Here is a 17,439-nt window from a genome sequence, read left to right on the forward strand (position 1 = left end):
TTGTTTGTCCATCCTCAAAAATACAAACTGACTAGCACTTGTCTGAGAGTTATGCAACATGAAATCTACTTTCTAAAATTGGGTCTTATTATAGAGTACAGTGAGTGACATGAGCTGCTATTAAAAGCCCTTAAACGTTAGAGGACATTTTTTACAAAACATTAAAATATGAAAAGCTTTTCAATTGTGTAATTCAGGACCCACTTCAAAGACTCTCAGTGCAAGATTTCCAGATTCTTAAACCCACCAAGAAGCCACAGCCCCAGTCTTTTTCAGTCAGACTGTCATTCCAGGGCTTGTCAGCAAATCTTCCCATTACTTAAGAACAAAGTCCAGTGCAAAGAGAACTTTAATGTTGTTCTGATACACTTGTGAGCTAGACCTAAATTTGTGAACATGAAAAAGATGCTCCAAAAAGACTGAGACCCAAAACCAGTCGGTGGTATCACCAGGAGTCGATGTTGAGCAGCTCCCTCCAATACATTGTTGACACTGGACAAGCAAGTCAGGCACTGTTTAAAAGTACATGTGTAGTAAACCTGCACCAATTTTATGCCTTCAGAACAATTGTTGGTTAACAGCAGCTCTACATCTGGTTAATTTATTTACTTAAGATTAGGTTTGCATGATTTAAAATATGTTCAGTAACCATTGATTCCATGGATGTGCAGCCTTAACTGCCACTAAACTAAGTTTTCTTTTAGAGTAGATTCATGCAAAAATGGCATTAACAGGCTTGGCATTGATGAAGCACGGAAAACCAAATAATCAGAGCTACTCTAAAGCTAAAAGGGGTATTAAATTAAAATTCAGGGAAACCTTTCACACTTCACTGTGCTTAGGCTTTAATTAATTCAACTAATTCAGGACATAAAAGTAATAAAATTAATTAAAGTCAAATTCACAAAAAGCCTCTAATTAGCTTGGGTATTTCAGTTCAAGGCTATAACTCTTAACACAATCTGATGTGAGCCTGTCAGCGGCTCTTTGCTGGTTTAAACACAGCTATAAAGTACTTTCAGACAAGTATGCTTTACCGGTGGCTGAACTGTACAGGAGGTGCGTATGAGATTAAAATCCAAAGACTCTTGCTCGCTACCTGGCCTTGCAGACGGGGTGCCAGCAGCAGTCACCACAGTTCCTGCTGATGCAGCACCTGCTGTGGCTGTCAGAGGTGAAGGAGAACCCACAGGTGTCGACGGGTTGGATGGAAAACTACTGCTAGTATGGTCAGGTGAGTAAATCTGTGGGAGCAGAGAGGGAGATAGAGAGAGAAAACATCATCAATACATCAGTAGCACTAAATAAATATCACTGTTTTTGTTGATTTGTTTACAGCCATTACCACCTTCAAGCCAAAATGGCACCATCATTTAGGGCAATTGTCCGGCCAGGGTTGTAATGAAAACACTCAGTGCATACATAAGACGTTTTTTACAGTTGTCTTTGTTAAGAGCTCGGCCTTCACAAATTGAATCAGGCAATATTCAAACTTTGATGTCCTGTGCTTTTTCTGTATCCACTTTTTTACTTAACATATTTAAAACTGGTAATTGAACTTTTATTTGTAATAATTAAACAAAAAATTCCAAAACATTACTATAGATTGTAATGGCTTTTGTTTTTAGTGTGTTAATGGCAACCCCCAATTAATTTTACTTGGGTTTATTATTCAAGTAGCAAATATTTGTTTTCCTTCATGTGGCACAGAAACCTGTTTCTGTGGTGCTTTACTATGTACAATTACTCTTGGATATTATTGAAGATTTATCTTATTATTTTAATTCAGATTTATGAGGAAAAAGTTTAGTAGTGCACATGTAACACAAACATTTACTATAACAGCCCTTTTCTATTTTATTCAAATGTAATAAGGAACAAGGCACTGACTCAATTCTACTAATTGTAATTCTTTTTTCTTGCGGTTTTGTAAGAACGAAACTTGTTTTCAAGTTTAAAACTTTCAGTGCCTGTACTAGTCAGTCCAGTTATTATTTCTCTTTGGCTTCAATAAGTGCAGACGCCCAACCTGGAAACCCCGTTAAGCCAACAGCAGAAAATCTCCCGGGCATTTCAGCAACCAGAATATATTGTGAACCATGAATCAAAATCTGTTAGAATTTAGCTGTTGTTTATTTTTGTATCTTTCTTAACTTTGCAGTCTCCATGAGGACCACGAGTAGACCAAATGTCTTGGTGTTCTGCCAACCACAGGAAGTGTATTGTGTCAGTGTATTTTCTGCTATGTTACACTGAGTTTTAGAATGACATGTCAATCACAAGGGAATGAGGAGAATCCACTGGGATTTCATCTGTTTAAACAAATGCTGGATTAAAGCACCAACACATCCCTTATTTTGTCCTTTAATAAGAGGATATTGTGCCATAATGAATCATGTCTGAGAGAACTCAGGGTTTTAGGGGTGGTTCCCGAATAATTAGCAAAGGAAAAAACAGCAGATCCACAGAGATTTGTCATCCAAGTGTAGGTGAAATTGAGCTTGCAAGAAAGAGTTTGGATGTCTGTAAAGAGGACAGAAAGCTCTCATTATTAATAATCTCCTTATTTAATCTTGATCTGTGGGCTTTAGTTTTTCAATCAACTTGCAGTATGAGGGCAGAGGTTTCATTGAAGTGTGTTACTGAGTGTGTAGTAGATGAGGTATGTATGGTCACCACTGTCACAAAAAAACAGCAGAAACTTGAAGAAATATCTCTGTTGCTTATGACTTCTGACCTGAAAATATATGACTTTCCTTTTATTCTTTACACTCACTGGACAGCAAAGCTGCATTCAAAGTGAAACATGCCTCATTTTACTGGAATAAATGAAGCCCCGCCTCATCATCAGTTACGCTCCCGCAGGCGGCATGGGGCCAATAAGCACGGCCAATTTAAAAGGGCGGAGAACAAAAGCTTCACAAAGGGCGGCCCGTGGAGTTGAGCCACAGCAGTTATAAACTCCCTTGTGCCCCCTGCTCCATCCACCCACCCCCACCCTAGTCCAACCGTGTCCATTTCACTCCAGCTTTGTCATGCTAATAGAATTGAGTCTCGAAATATAAAGGACTTAATTTGTTATTACCATCCCTAAACACTCATATTTTGGATTCACCCTAAGAAATATTTCTCCTAAATGAACAGCTGGTGCTAGGATGTGTGGAATTAAAATGCTGCTATATCTAAGACCAACATGTATGTAACATATTAAACACAATTTAAGGACATTTAGTTTGTCAAGCAAGTGTGACTTTCTAAAATTAAGCAGGAGAATTGGAGACATAGGCCCATTCCGGTAAATGAAACAGAAAGCGAGAGAGAGAGAAAGGAAAATGATATGATAACTTCTACACAAGTGCACCTTCTACTATTCTATAAAACTCAAGACATTATAGTTTTGTACAGTTCTGTACAGTTGCATGTCAGCCCTTGTTAGCCACATATACAAGCTCTAAATACCACAATTGTACTTCAATACAGTATATATAACCTGCAAGGTTAATATGTTCAAGGTTAATTGTCAAACCAGTGAATGGTTTCAATATCCATTTTGATTTAATTGGAAAATTCACCTTTTAGTTTAATCGATAACAGGCAGAATGAATCTGCATTTTCTCTCAAACCGTCTTGTGTTATTTTTTTATGACAGAAACAATTCTTGTATCCAGGTTTGAATATGTTTCTCTTTTACTGTAATTATAACAGAGCTACAGTACAATCGAGCTTTCCATCTTATCTCCACGCCAATCAATGGGAGTATTTCTTTCTCTGACTAACCTCTGTGAGCTACAGATAGATAAATGCTTTAGACATTACAGGATGTCACACATAACCATGGCTGGTTTTACAAAGTGTAATCCACTGTCTTGAGGAGTATTGTTAATATACAATTCTCTTTTTTGAATACTCTTAGTTTAAGCCCATAATTATCCAGGCTTAGGCCCCAAAACAACTACAAAAATATCCTCTGGGCTTTTTTAATCAGCATTTAATGTATCACTTAATTCCCTGCATGATTACTGAGGTCACCTTCTTAGAGATAGAAACGGGCCAGTTCTTTATTTCGACTTTTATTTTCAGATTGTATACACAGAAGTGAGAATCTCACCATGAGTCATGTCAGACTTAAAGGGAAACACAAAGTCACAGTAATTCTACCCAGAAGTAAATAGTTTGTGTGGTAGGAAGAACTGGACTCCCGAATGAACCAGGGTTGTAACTCACCGAGGCTAAAGCCTTGCCCAGTGCATCCCCTGTCTGTGAGCTTCCAGTCGCGTTCCCCCGATTTGCAGCAGCTAAGAAAACACAGAGGAAGGCTTTGTAAAAGCAAAGTCAGACAAATGAAGAGTGGTCACGGTACACAAAGCAGCTGTCCAACTGCCAAACTCACTATGTTTACAGAATAGATGTTCACCAATAATTACACCAAGGCCACTGAATTCGGAACCTGTTGCTGAACTAAACATGAGAACGTACCCATAACCCCATCGGCTGTGTTGACAGACGGAGTGTGCGCTGCAGTGACAAAAGGTGAAGTGCTGGTGTTGCTTCGGTGGAAGCTGGACATGGGAGGAAGACTGGCATTGATGTCTGGCGAGCCAGAGTGTGCAGGGTAATTCTGAAAGAAAAAACAAAAAGCAAAAACTCAGACACACAGGATTTATTTTCAGTCACAAATGTATATTTGGAAAAGAAAGGGCTAATTTGTTCTCTGTTTTTCTTTTTCTTTTGACATCTCCCAGCCTGTGATGAAGCAAAAGCTGCTGTTGGGGGGGAGGGACAGTGAAATAGAGAGGGCAGGCATCATCTGCAGGCAGACAAGACCAGATCAAACACCAACACAAAGAGGGTCAGCAGTGTCTTCACTGATAATAACCAGACAACAACTTGTCCCTCACACCTACTCCAATTGTGGAAGCTGTGCTTCGGGGGGGTGCAGGTCAAACTTTACATGCCATGCATGCTGCAACAGCAAACACAGGATCTCAAAAAACAAAAGCTACTAACAATCATATACCCCCTACTTATAGGGTGAGGCAATGCTTACCAAGCGGTCATGTGAGTGCAGGCTGCTGTAGTTTCCTGATTGTGGCATGTGAGATGAAGATCCTGCGAGCATTCCCCCATAGCCGGGCTGACTGATCCCACTAGAAGAGTTCCACGGGTCTGAAGAACTGTGGGTACCATCTAATGATAATGACACACAAGTTATTTTAGTATATAATATGTATTAGAATTGCAGACAGCAACATGCATTTCAGTTTTGACACAGTGCCAGACAATCGCTAACCTCCATTCTAACATTATATTGTGGGGTCATCCAAAGAGTACTTTCTTTTATTGCTCTTGGGGATGAAACATGACACTTGTGCTGAACACAGCTGAGATAACACAAAACTAAAACCAACAAAGATGTCTGCTATTGTGTCTATATCTGAGGCTCAGCCACACTAAAATAAAGACTAAGCTCAAACTGGATGTTACAAAGTAGCAGTAAAACAACTTAACTATCTATTTAGAAAGTAGCTTGATACAATATTTTAGAGTTTTTTTGCATGCCACTGTGATAGCTGCCACACACTGCAAAGTGATTAGGAATGAACAAATCCTGATATTGAAAGCAAAAACAACACCCATGGAGAAAAAAAGCCCCAGTGTCATTTACCACAGACTTAACCGACTACTGAAAAACAAAGCCATGAGAACATCATTTCAAAACCCGCAGTATGAAAGGGATTCATGAATTTAAAAAAATATGTGAACCTCCATTCAAGTGCAGAACTTGATATTCACTTAGGTAAATCCAAAAACTGCTAAACAAACAGATCAGAACTTCATAATGAACTTACCAAAGAAAGTGCTTGCGAACATACTGCTGGAGGGTTTTGGAGAAGAGTAAGATGGTGAATCTCTATTGAAGTCTTCTGAGTTGGGAGACGGTGCATACACCTGCCAGGAGATCATACATTTTATCAGTGTGGTGCACCATACAGTAAAGTATAGTGGATCTACCCAGTGACTAATCATTGCAGTGTCACATACAGTTTTGTTGTGTATGTACTATGATGATTGTGAAACTTGTCAGCTTTCTTGTGTCAGTTCCTGTGAAGTGAACACTTTCAAGAGAAATGCAAAGTACAATCACAGTTCAGAATTGGGGTAGATGGGAGCTATGTGATCCAAAGCAAAGTTAAAACATGTATTGTAGATGTGGCCCTAACACACGCATGCACACACTTTAATGACTAGCAAGCAATCAAGCTCATGAAGGGAGGAGTGGATTATCAGGGATATTTGCATTTCAGATCAACTCAACCTCTAATGGAAGTATAATGATACCCGCTTACATGCGCAGACTAAATGCCTGGCAAATTACAGCATTCCCAGAGAGGCAGAAATCAAATAAGTGGTACAAAAGCAGCTTGCCTTGCAAGCTTTATATTTGTACCTGTAAGCTGGTGGTAGAGTAAAAAGAGAGGCACAATGGCCATGCTGTTGTACAGCTGTGTGTGTGCCAGTCAAGACGGGGGGATCAAAGACACTGGAGGCCAAACACCAGTGATGTGGTCTCTGACTTCATCCACTCCAGATGGAGAGAGAGAGAGAGAGAGAGAGAGAGAGAGAGAGAGAGAGAGAGAGAGAGGGTGGGAGAGCAGGGGAGGGAAGAACGGAGAGGCTTGAACAAATTCTCCCTCCCACAGACAGGACTGGATGACCCCACCATCATGTAACACTAATCAGAGCCAGACCTGCCAGTTAGATTCCACCTGCACATTTCCAGCTTGTGTCCTATAGTCTGAGAGATAAATCGCTCTTTTAATGGCCTGACATCAAACACAGACGCGGTACTAAGACAGTTTGCCGCTTAAAGATTCATTTCTAATGTCAGCAGATGATGAGGGCACCACGGTTGTTTAATACTCACTGCTTAGGCAGTTTTATGACAATGCTGATGGAAAATATGCATCGTGGCCCAAGTATATAAATTCAATTAAATTACTCGCTCACACATGTGATCATTATATCAACAGAGAATGCAGTTTAAGGGGGACCCAGGGCGGTTGGACTTTGCTGAGTGAGCGGGACTCCAGTGTGTTGTTGTCTGGGTGTGTAATTAAAATGGTCTGGGAGGGGTGGAGCTCTCATGGGTCTTCTGGCTTACACATGTGACCAGGGTTGATAGTGGTTCCATGGAGATCTCAGGTTAGCCTCTCACAGGAGCCCAGGCTTTTGTCTTTTGCCTCTGTCAGATGCTCAATGGGCAGCATATGGCAGAGGATAATGCTAATTGTCCTTTTTACTCTTGCCTAACCAGTCAAAGCATTAATAAACCATCCCAAACACTGGGTGCCTCATTCTATGGGCCTATGGAGGAGAGGGCCCGCCTGGGTTTCCTTTTACAAGGCCATTAATTAAAAGCCGTCACTCACACAGATCTGGACACCAACACAAACCTGCACCAGTTATTTGAGCATCCATTACTCTTTTTATCCAGAAATAAATTTCTTCCTGTATCCTATTGTTCCCTAATATTCACACATCCTATAAACCAAACCTTTTATTTATTTTGACAATTCTGGTTTAGAACATTGTCACCTTATACATAACAATAACATTGACTGTAGTAGTCAACCTGCATTCAGTAAACTTTTATTTACTGACTTTTAATGTATTAGCAGCCCTTCAGTAAAAAAAAAACTGTAATAAATTAACTACTGAAAAACCCATCACTAGGTCAAACCTGTGTCAGCTGTGATTACAAATAACAGAACAAGAAGCTGGTAAACTATGAAGTGTAAATTCTATGACAGGGTATATACCTGCAGCAGATAAAAGATGCTGTACTGAGTTACTGTACAGTTTTGTAACCCGACTTTGTATTTCAACAGCTTTTTTCTTGACCGAGAAGTGAATATATCCTTCACAGCTTCCACCGTGTCTCCAAAACTCTTTTACCTGCCTTTGAAGTCCAAGATGTGCCAATCAAAACAACAAATGTTAAAACTCCTAATTATGGGTCCTGTTTTTGTGCTGCATGTCATTACTTGGAATCGAACCACATCTCAGGGACATTTTTTTTCAATTCAAAATCTTCTATACTTAGTAAGCTTAGTATGCACGATAGACAGAATGCCTCTTCAAACTACTGCTCAACGGGCGTTTTTCAACACTCGTGGCAGGGTACGTGCAAAACAAAGCGCAAAGGGTTTTTGAACAAAAAAACTGCGACATTGAACTTGCAGCCTTTCACCAGCACAGTGTTTGTTAGATTAGCTTTGTTTGACATGAGGAATGCTTTTAAGTGAGCGGTTTCCGAGGCTGTAACAATTCACACTTATTTTGTAGCGTCTGAAAAATCCTGAACAATTATTTGTTGTTTAACTATAAGAGATAAGTGAGATAAGTAAATATTAGTACATAAAAATATATAAATATCTAAACTTAGTTAATTTACTTACATGGAACTAGAATACAAACAAGTCACTCTCACAAAAAAAACAAAAAAAAAAACAGGTTCACATTTAAGCACAGGTGCAAAACAGCTTATTAAGACAGGACAGATCTATTCAATCATTTTTAATAAACCACCTTGGAACGTTTTAGCTCAAAACACACTACTGATACACAGCTCCCTACAAAATATACAAAAGTAACCGACGATCCAGCATTTTTAGCTTTCTTTGTGTTAGCAAAGCTATAAAATCTTTCATCTTAGTGCACATTGTGTCAGCAGAGCAGCCTACTGGGAGTCATGTCCTCTAAAAATAGAGCAGCAACACACTGCTGAATGATACCTTCCAGTCATTAATGCCACACAAATTTGGTTTTAGCATGAACAAACGTCATTGACTAATCTCAACATGTGTGTCCCACAAAGTGTATACACAATAGGTCAGCACACACATAACCGCACCCCCACCCCACACTAAATTTATTTTGCACATTCAGTCAAGCATGCATGCTTCAGTGCATGTGCAACACATATGCACATTTGGGGGTATGTAGGGATTAGCTTCTGGCAATAAGTGCTAACCCCTAGAAAGCATGATACAACCTGCTGCACTCCAAAAACAACAACAAGCATGTCCCGCCTAAAAGAACATGTTGTCTCTTTAGTTTTTACTGTTTTGGATTTAATTTTATGATATTCCATGTGTGGAATCTTTCTTTGAAGCAAAACAAGGGAAAAAGTGTCTAACAATCACTGCAGGGCTTTCACATCAAATTTTTCTTTTTTACTAATAGGGAACGGAAGAAAGATCAGTGAGTTGCTCCATCTGTATTGGTTCTGTGCCACCAGCTTACAAGCCAATGGCCCACTGTGAATTCTCCCAGTGCTCCAGATGGTGAGCCTGCTATGCAACTCTGCATTATAGCAAAGTAACGTGAATGAAGTTGATACAAAGAATGAACATCACCTCTATTCTTCTTTGCAAGGAAAACTGAAAAAAAAAAAAAAAAAAAAAGTTTGTGCTGGTTATTTAAGAGTTGCTTTTGATCATAACGTTTGCCCGTTTTGTCCACATGCTATCAATTTTCTCCCCATCGCCAACAGTAACACAAGCCTGTTAATACTTAATATGAAAAAGATCAAAGTCATCTTTCGTGCAGAGGGAACAAAGGAAATGCTGTAATGGGTTATAAGGAATACATGAAACACAAGCCTGAGTAAGATGACCTTTTCAATACAATATCATAAAAACACTAACCTCTTTTCTCCTTCAAAGGCATGTGTGTTTTACATAATAGCAAAACTAGCACAGGCAGTGACAGGTGGAAATCTGCCTGTGTAATTTGCTTATGACAACAACATTACCTAAAGACTGCTGAAATGCTTTACAGTGCTCATTCAGCCATTGTTAGATGATCATTCTGAGCAGACTCAATAGCTCAATGGAAGTTTTTTACAATAAAAACAGAACAGCATAGACTATATTCACACTTATAACTTTGGTTAAACTGATTCTCAGCTTCTTCAAGTCCAACTTCAGCATAAGCACACACAGCTACACACAACAATGAATGTATTTATTAAAAAGTACTTGCTCAGAAAGCTTTCTCTAAGCAACAAAAATCAAAGAGGTCATTACAGAGAAGTTCAGAAAACACATTAGGCTCCCTGTGGCGTCAAGAATGCCAAAGTGATTAAAAACAGATGGAATAACAGCAACACTGGTGCTTGGAGCTCAATCTGCAAACAGGAAAGTCTAACCTCAACAGGCAGCCTCTTTCCCTTAATCATTCCCAGACTCCCACTTGTTATTATTTCAATCCAGTCTCAAAGCTGAAGAAACCAGCCAGTAAAAATAAATTCAAGACTGCAAAAAACTTCTTTTTGCCACACTCTATCATTGTGTGCACAGCAAGAAAAAAGTTATGGAAATTGCAGTTCGTATTTAGAATATTTACTTGTTTGCACAGTTTGAGTGCACTAAAGAATAAAAAAACCCAAGTTTATAACACAGTCAAGACTTTCATTGTTTTGCCTGATGTAATGGAAAATCAGACAGATGAGTCCCGGGCACATGCATTGACACACACGGCGCTTTTATATTAATATGAACACAATATAAAATGTATAGACACAAGCACAGTCAGATGGACAAGCAGACTTAGCCACACAAACAAACAAACAAACAAACACACACACACACACCCTTCAGCTCTTCTCTGTCATAGACACACACACATTCCCAAACAGACTACTCACCGATTTCCCGTTGTAGTAATACATTAAAGAGTTACTGCCCATTCCAGGGACAGGGTAAGCGCAATACATTATAGCGTTAACAATCTAAGTGATAAAGGTAAACTAGCAGCACACTAGGTTTCGCTCTAAACATACATCCAAGCCGTTCAAAAGGGACTAATAATTCTTTCAGAACTGGCCTCCACATAGGACCCACTCAGAGGAAACTTATGCAAAGCAGGAATGTACCATTCCATGCTGTGGAAAGGGAGGGGGTTGTCAGAAGGGAGTGGCTCAGTGGTACATCCCTCTCTCTTAAGCCTCTAAGTGCTGAGGCAAAGAGGAAAATGACGAGGGGGAAGGGAGGTGACGGGGAGGTGGGTATAGAAAAGATAAAGGGAAGTGGGTGGGACAGAAAACAAATGTGTGAGCGGATTTAGAAAGAGAGAAAAAAAATGTTTAATTCCAAGCATAAAAACTGCTGATTGTTTGCAGCAGAATCCTCAACAAACTGGAACTAAAATAATTTTATTCTAAGCAGTAATTCAATATTATGTGTAATTCTTCAAAGGCGACCAAATGAGAGCATAAATAAGTGTGGTGAGCCTGGTTTCTTCCCCACGTGTAATCCTAAGTGTCTAATCTTTTTTTGTCTGTGAGATGATTAAACAAGTCTAGAGGCAGCAAGGCTTTTGTAAGAACACAACCATCTGGCAAAACATTTTACCAGTTCCCACATATGGCTCACACACCAATCAGAAGTCATCACTGAGAGAAAGTGAAAGCTCAATAATTGCGAAAAACAAAACTGTAGAAATCTATGTCATGAGAGAACACAAGAAGAACTTAAAAATATAAAATAAATTAAATGAAATATGAGAGTTGTGGTGTTGGCAGTAAGACTTTTAGCTGACAAGTGCCTGTAAACAAGGAGTGCAAAGCATGCAACAGCTGCAAAGGGGGCTGCCTCGTGACGTCGGAAGAGGAAAATAATGCTGCATTTCCTAAACCCTAGGGGCCTCAGATAGGACTGGGGGGGGGGAAAGCAAAATATCACCAGCCATTTCACCATGGTTTACTGTCACTGCAAGCCACACGGCTCCCCATTACCTTTATCATGTGGGAGGAGGGGGAGGGAGGGGAGAGCAAAGGAGAGAAGAAGAAAGACGAGGATAGATACCATATTCCACTGAGAGCCCGTTCTGTTCAGTCTGACTGGAGCCTTTCATGTCTAACACTCGTAGCTTCCTGGACTAAACACAGGCCTGTAGACTCATTGAGAACATTGTTATAGGAAGATGAAAGCTTCCACTTCCCTACGAAAACTAGGCCTTTATTATCATTTTCCTTTTAGTACTATTATTATTTATCCCCCTTTCTTCTGTGGGACTCTTTTAAACTCATCCAAAACACTGGCTCTACATTCTGTTACTGCTTTATTCCTGGCTCTGTTCCAAGTTGATACTTTAAAGAAAATGATCATGATAGAAGTGTTTGAAGGGGTTTAATACAAGTGCAGACACGCAGAGTGTGGCAAGAAAAATTTATAAAAGCAAGGTGAAATAGGCATTAATATGAGAAATTATGCACATATCATATGAGCACTGGCTGACTCAGGACACTGACCCACTTCTTTTTATCATGAAACAGTGACAGTACCTATGCATTTAAATGTGAATATTCACAAAACAGCCATACTGACAGGCCACAGCCTTGATATAGCCCAAAACACTATCAGTTTGGGAGATGAAGGCTCAGCTCCACCCACATGTTCACACCACCTGCTTGAGTCATTACAAGGTGCTTTTCTTGGGATTTGTTTTGGTGTTGGAAAACACAGAGGAAATCCACAGGCTAAGACTCTCTCCACCCTCCCACTGCTATCTCATGTGTGGACTTAGAGATGATGTCGTCAGCTAAGAAAACTGGTCCCTTTAAGAAGCTCTGGTTCCAATTAGGGAGGTCTGGCTCTGAGAGTGGGGGTGCATGGGGGATTCAGAACCTCACCCTCTCAAACTGCTGGCTCAATTATGAATTTACTTGGTTAAGTGCCTAATAATTCAGTGTTTCTGCAGGGTTTACCGCTTCTCAATAACACATATTATGTACCTCATACCTTAAGTAGCTCACACAAATTACTAGATAGATTAACCAGTTTAAAATCATTATTGTATTTGAGTTAAAGTCTTAAATGTATATTATACTGAGAAGAGCTTCTTAGCTACAACTGCAAGCAGTAATGGTACTGTTCACTACGGGTTTCAACTTAAACTGCACATACAAACCCCTGTGTGTCCTCCACTGCTATGAAATTCAGTTTATAATTAAATGTTTTCCTCTTAGTATTACAATGTTGAGAAACGTACATTTTCCTTTGCATGTCAATGTCAAACAACCTGACAACTATAGGTAACACATTTTCTAGCTACTAAAATATCAAGCAATCATTTTCGTTATGAAGAGCTTCACTAAAACAATAACCCACTTCTCAAATACATAATCTTCAGATCTTAACAGAATGAGAAAGTCTGGATTTAAGATTTGTAAGATGCTGTAATCGGTTTTAAAAAGTGCTGTAATAGCTGCAATAGTATTTTTCTGTATTTTTTTAATCTTTAGTTTATGCACCAGAGAGATGATAGAATGACAGGAGGGGGATGCAACAGGTCCACAGTCAGACTCAAAGCAGGGTGGGTGTGGTCCATGGTTACCATTTTAACTGATAAGACAGAGAGACACCACAGACTGCTGAATGTGCTCTTTTCATACAGCAGTCACATGTGAACTTTTATATTAGTCTTAATAAGAGACTTTCCTACATAAAATGCCACACAAAGAGAGTGTTTGGTTTGTTTGGATCCACACAGAGGCAGTAAGTGAAGAGGCATAATGAACTTTTATAAATGGGAAATTTAAATGAACCTGACTTATTGCCACCTACTTGAGATTCAGAGACTGTTACCCACAGCTGCAGAACATGACATCATATTTGCCCAAGGTTACAATTCAACAACCTTCTCAAAGTAGACCTTGGCTGTTACTTTGTCCATTCGCAGAATAAAGACATTAACCTTTTAATAGTCACTTTACTTCTATGCTTTTAATTGTGCTTACAAGAAGGCTACACAACACTTACTAAAAATTAACTCAAGCAGTCTGACAGCTTTAAATGTATGTACAAAGCCTGTGATTATATCTATTCTCTGTGCTAGCAGAAAGATCCTTTTTTCTTAAAACAAATACAACTTTATGTCCAGCAGAAACATCACATACAAGATCTTTTAACAATTGCATGTTATATGTACTGTACATCAAGCACTGGAGGGCTAAATATAAATATGCACCTACTGTGTATTTAAAAAATGTTACCCAAATTTATATATATATATATATATATATATATATATATATATATATATATATATATATATATATATATATATATATATATATATATATATATATATATATATATATATATATATATTATATATTTATAATATTTTAAAATTTTAAACATATCAAAGTGATTTATTTTGTGTTGTGAAACTATTTAGAAATTAACTACACAACATTAATAATTCATACAATGAATTGGAGTCACCAACTATCACCATTACTTGGGAGTGGTGTGATTTATCCATAACACGCACGCACGCGCGCGTGTGCACACACACACGTGCACACACACACACACACACACATGACCTCTGACCTACAACAACAACAACAAAGTCCTGGAGTTAAGACCCTAAGCTTCATGTACTCTCCAGGTAACAGCCGCTTAGAAGGCCTCTAAATAACAAACACTCCACCTTAGTGATTGCTGACAGGCTGTGTTTCTCTGCCTGCCAGCAATCTGAAATCAAGGTTTGCATTAATGCTGTGAACTCACGCAAGCCCTACATGAATAATTTACAACAGGCCAGAATCTGAGTAATGACTTTAATCTGTGCATTATTTTCGTACTCTTTTAACTCCTTGTTCTCCTTGCAGATGAAAGAGGTCAGGCCTCTGGCTTGTTTGCCTGTTCCATTATCTCCAGCCACTAATGTCAATGGTAAATTTCAGCAACCCAAACAAAGATAAACACAAAGCCCATGATCCCAGCGGTGGCTGTGACTGTTTAGCATCATCCCCGTCAAATCAAGGGTGTCTATCTAATCAGCCATCTGATGAGGTCATCTCTGGGGAGCAGCTCACTGACTGGGGTCAGGTCAGAGCCAAAAATACTATTATAACAATTTTATCATCTGCAAATGACAAACACGACCATCACATGAACTAACAACCCTGACATTTTTAAGTACTAGCATGAAAAATTTTAAATAAAAATCACAAAGCAGTACAATATGAAAATAATGACCTGATTCTGTAATATTTTGCACAACAGAAATGCCACATACAGAGTAACACAAAAATGTCAATATTTAAAGTCATTGTAGTTTTCTAAAGCACAAAACAACCATTTTTTAGGTGGCTTCACCAGTGACATGCAGATCTAAACATTTATGAAAATAGTTTGGAGAGTTTGACCTCCTTGCAGGGCCCCTAAACAGTATTGATTTTTACCTGCCGATTTTGCGTATTTTAACTTTTATGTATTGTAACTTTTTTTAACTGGCTTGGTTTCACTGCTACTGGACTGAACACTGTTCAGACTCCTCAATAACACAAACACTTCCTAAAAATATGTAAGTAGGGGGGGGGCCAGAAAGGAGGCCTGGACACTGGCCACCTCTCAAATCTAATTTGCCAATCCAGGTGCCATCCCTTACTAGTGTGACAAGGTGGTAGCCAAAATGTTATAATTATACATTGAGGTTGATTTTATACAGTATATTTTGTTACGATTGAATTTTGCTGCAACAAGACAGATTATCACTGCAAAGGATGGATTTTTTTAATCTCCCTATTTATTATTAACTGTTTATTATTAGTAGTTTATTGCATAAGTATTTGCTGTTAAAAATGGTAGATCAATTACGTATTTGACATTTCAGACGCTGAACACTTTATAATGAAATGATTTGCCTAATAATATACAACTTATTCTTCTTAAAGGTTTTTGAAATAATTTCCAAAATGTTTCAATCTACTTTGAGCATGTAGCCCAGTCAGGCCTCTCCAATTAAAAAAAATTCTAGATCTGTCCCTGAATAAAAGTACATATATTTAGGCAATTTGAACCTCCACGTGTCAATATGAAATGTAGTTGTGTTTTTACAGGAGGAGAACAACATCAAAGGGAAAATATTAAATATGTAGCTTTACATTATGCTGCTGGGTGGCCTTAAAATGCAATTTGCCTGTATATGTATAAAATCCAGGGTGTTTACTGCTTGTTCCTGGGCTTCACCGATGCATATCATGCACGGTCTCTTTAACAAGTCATGTAACCCTGCTATGGTTCAAAAGAATAAGCTGCTCTCTCAGCAACAGAAACATTAGGTTACTGTTGTTGTACAATATTATGATCTCTTGTCTTTGAGCTGTTAAAGACAGATGGATAGATAGAGAGAGAGAAAGAGAGAGAGAGTGAGAGAAAGATAAAGAGAGAAAATATCCTTTGAATGTCATGCGGCAGACAGCACTGCAAGGAACATTTCTGGGTCTTAAGATCCAGAGCCTACAGCATACTTCCTTTCTTAAAGCGTGCACAGTACAAATCTCTCAGAAACAAGGGTGTCTGAGTGATCTGTCAAAAGCAAATGTCAATCTTTTTTGTCATCCACACCCAGGGTTCTCGCTTGCAAAAGTCCCCGAGGGGAGCTGAAGCTCAACCCTCCACTTTCTTTCTCTCATCCTGCAGCCATACCGTCACCAAAGCCAGGGAGGAAGTGTCACATCAAGCCGCTGACACGGGTTTGTAGGGGGGAAAACACTATTTACACAAACAAGCAGACACACACACTGACATGCACTAACACATGTTGCCCTTGCAGCTTCCCATAAATATCCTACAAGATGCAACTTTCCCCCACAAGCTACAAAATGCTTTCTCTCTCTCTCTCTGGCTTCAGTTCTCTTGTCAGACAGGTGCCCACGCAGCTGCCCATCAGCATCCCTCACTGCAGCAGCCTGACTGTCCAATGACAACATGCTTTGTCCTTTGCTCTTAGATCTCACTTTAAACAGTGAAATAATTCAATTATTTACTTATAGCCAAGGTGTCTACTGTTAGAAAAGTAACAATGTAAAGATTTCATGCCTGGGAACTTTAAAGATGTTTATCTTACATACAGGCAACATGATGCTACAAAATATGACAAATCTGTAAGCAAACTGTTTGAGATTCAACTGCTACATTTGACAAGTCTGAAAAAAGGTTTAAACTAAAATAATTGTGGATAATAAGTATTTATTGGGCATATGCATCACACAATTACTGTACAAAAACATCTGCAGTATCCCATGTCTTCCAGCACACATCCAGCAGCCCACAGAGGTCAGTATGTGTGTGGCTGAGGGAGGAAGGTGTCTGTATATGAGATGAAAAAGCCCTATAAACATTTAAATGTTTGCAATCACCAGCTGGCCTGTCTAGATAGCCTTCACATCCTAGTGCACTGCAGTGTCAAAACCTAAATGCACAGAGGATGTGCTCCTGTAAATATTTTGATTCAGCTTCATCATGCAGTGTACACACACATCATGCTTGGACTTGCAACTTACATTGCCCATCTGATTTTGAACCCCTACATTTATTTTTAGACTAAGGAGTGAGAATTCAAGTTGGTGGAGGAAAA

At 39.0% G+C, this 17,439-nt stretch overlaps 1 protein-coding gene across 5 annotated transcripts in view; it reads right to left on the bottom strand.

The window, feature by feature from the left end:
- Positions 1-17,439, bottom strand: part of tcf12 (transcription factor 12) — a 72,949-nt gene that overhangs the window by 13,039 nt on the left and 42,471 nt on the right. For 3 of the 5 annotated variants that reach the window (XM_067485910.1, XM_067485921.1, XM_067485948.1), the window contains 5 exons: positions 5,850-5,949; positions 5,048-5,187; positions 4,477-4,618; positions 4,225-4,295; positions 1,100-1,244 (listed from right to left, as the gene is read on the bottom strand). In XM_067485910.1, the coding sequence (XP_067342011.1) occupies positions 1,100-1,244; positions 4,225-4,295; positions 4,477-4,618; positions 5,048-5,187; positions 5,850-5,949 (598 nt within the window). Of the gene's footprint in view, positions 1-1,099; positions 1,245-4,224; positions 4,296-4,476; positions 4,619-5,047; positions 5,188-5,849; positions 5,950-10,711; positions 10,925-17,439 lie in introns of those variants that run through there. The other 2 variants (XM_067485938.1, XM_067485930.1) reach the window with 1 other exon arrangement.

The sequence above is a fragment of the Channa argus genome, chromosome 2 (assembly GCF_033026475.1).
Source record: "Channa argus isolate prfri chromosome 2, Channa argus male v1.0, whole genome shotgun sequence".
NCBI classification, from domain to species: Eukaryota; Metazoa; Chordata; class Actinopteri; order Anabantiformes; family Channidae; genus Channa; species Channa argus.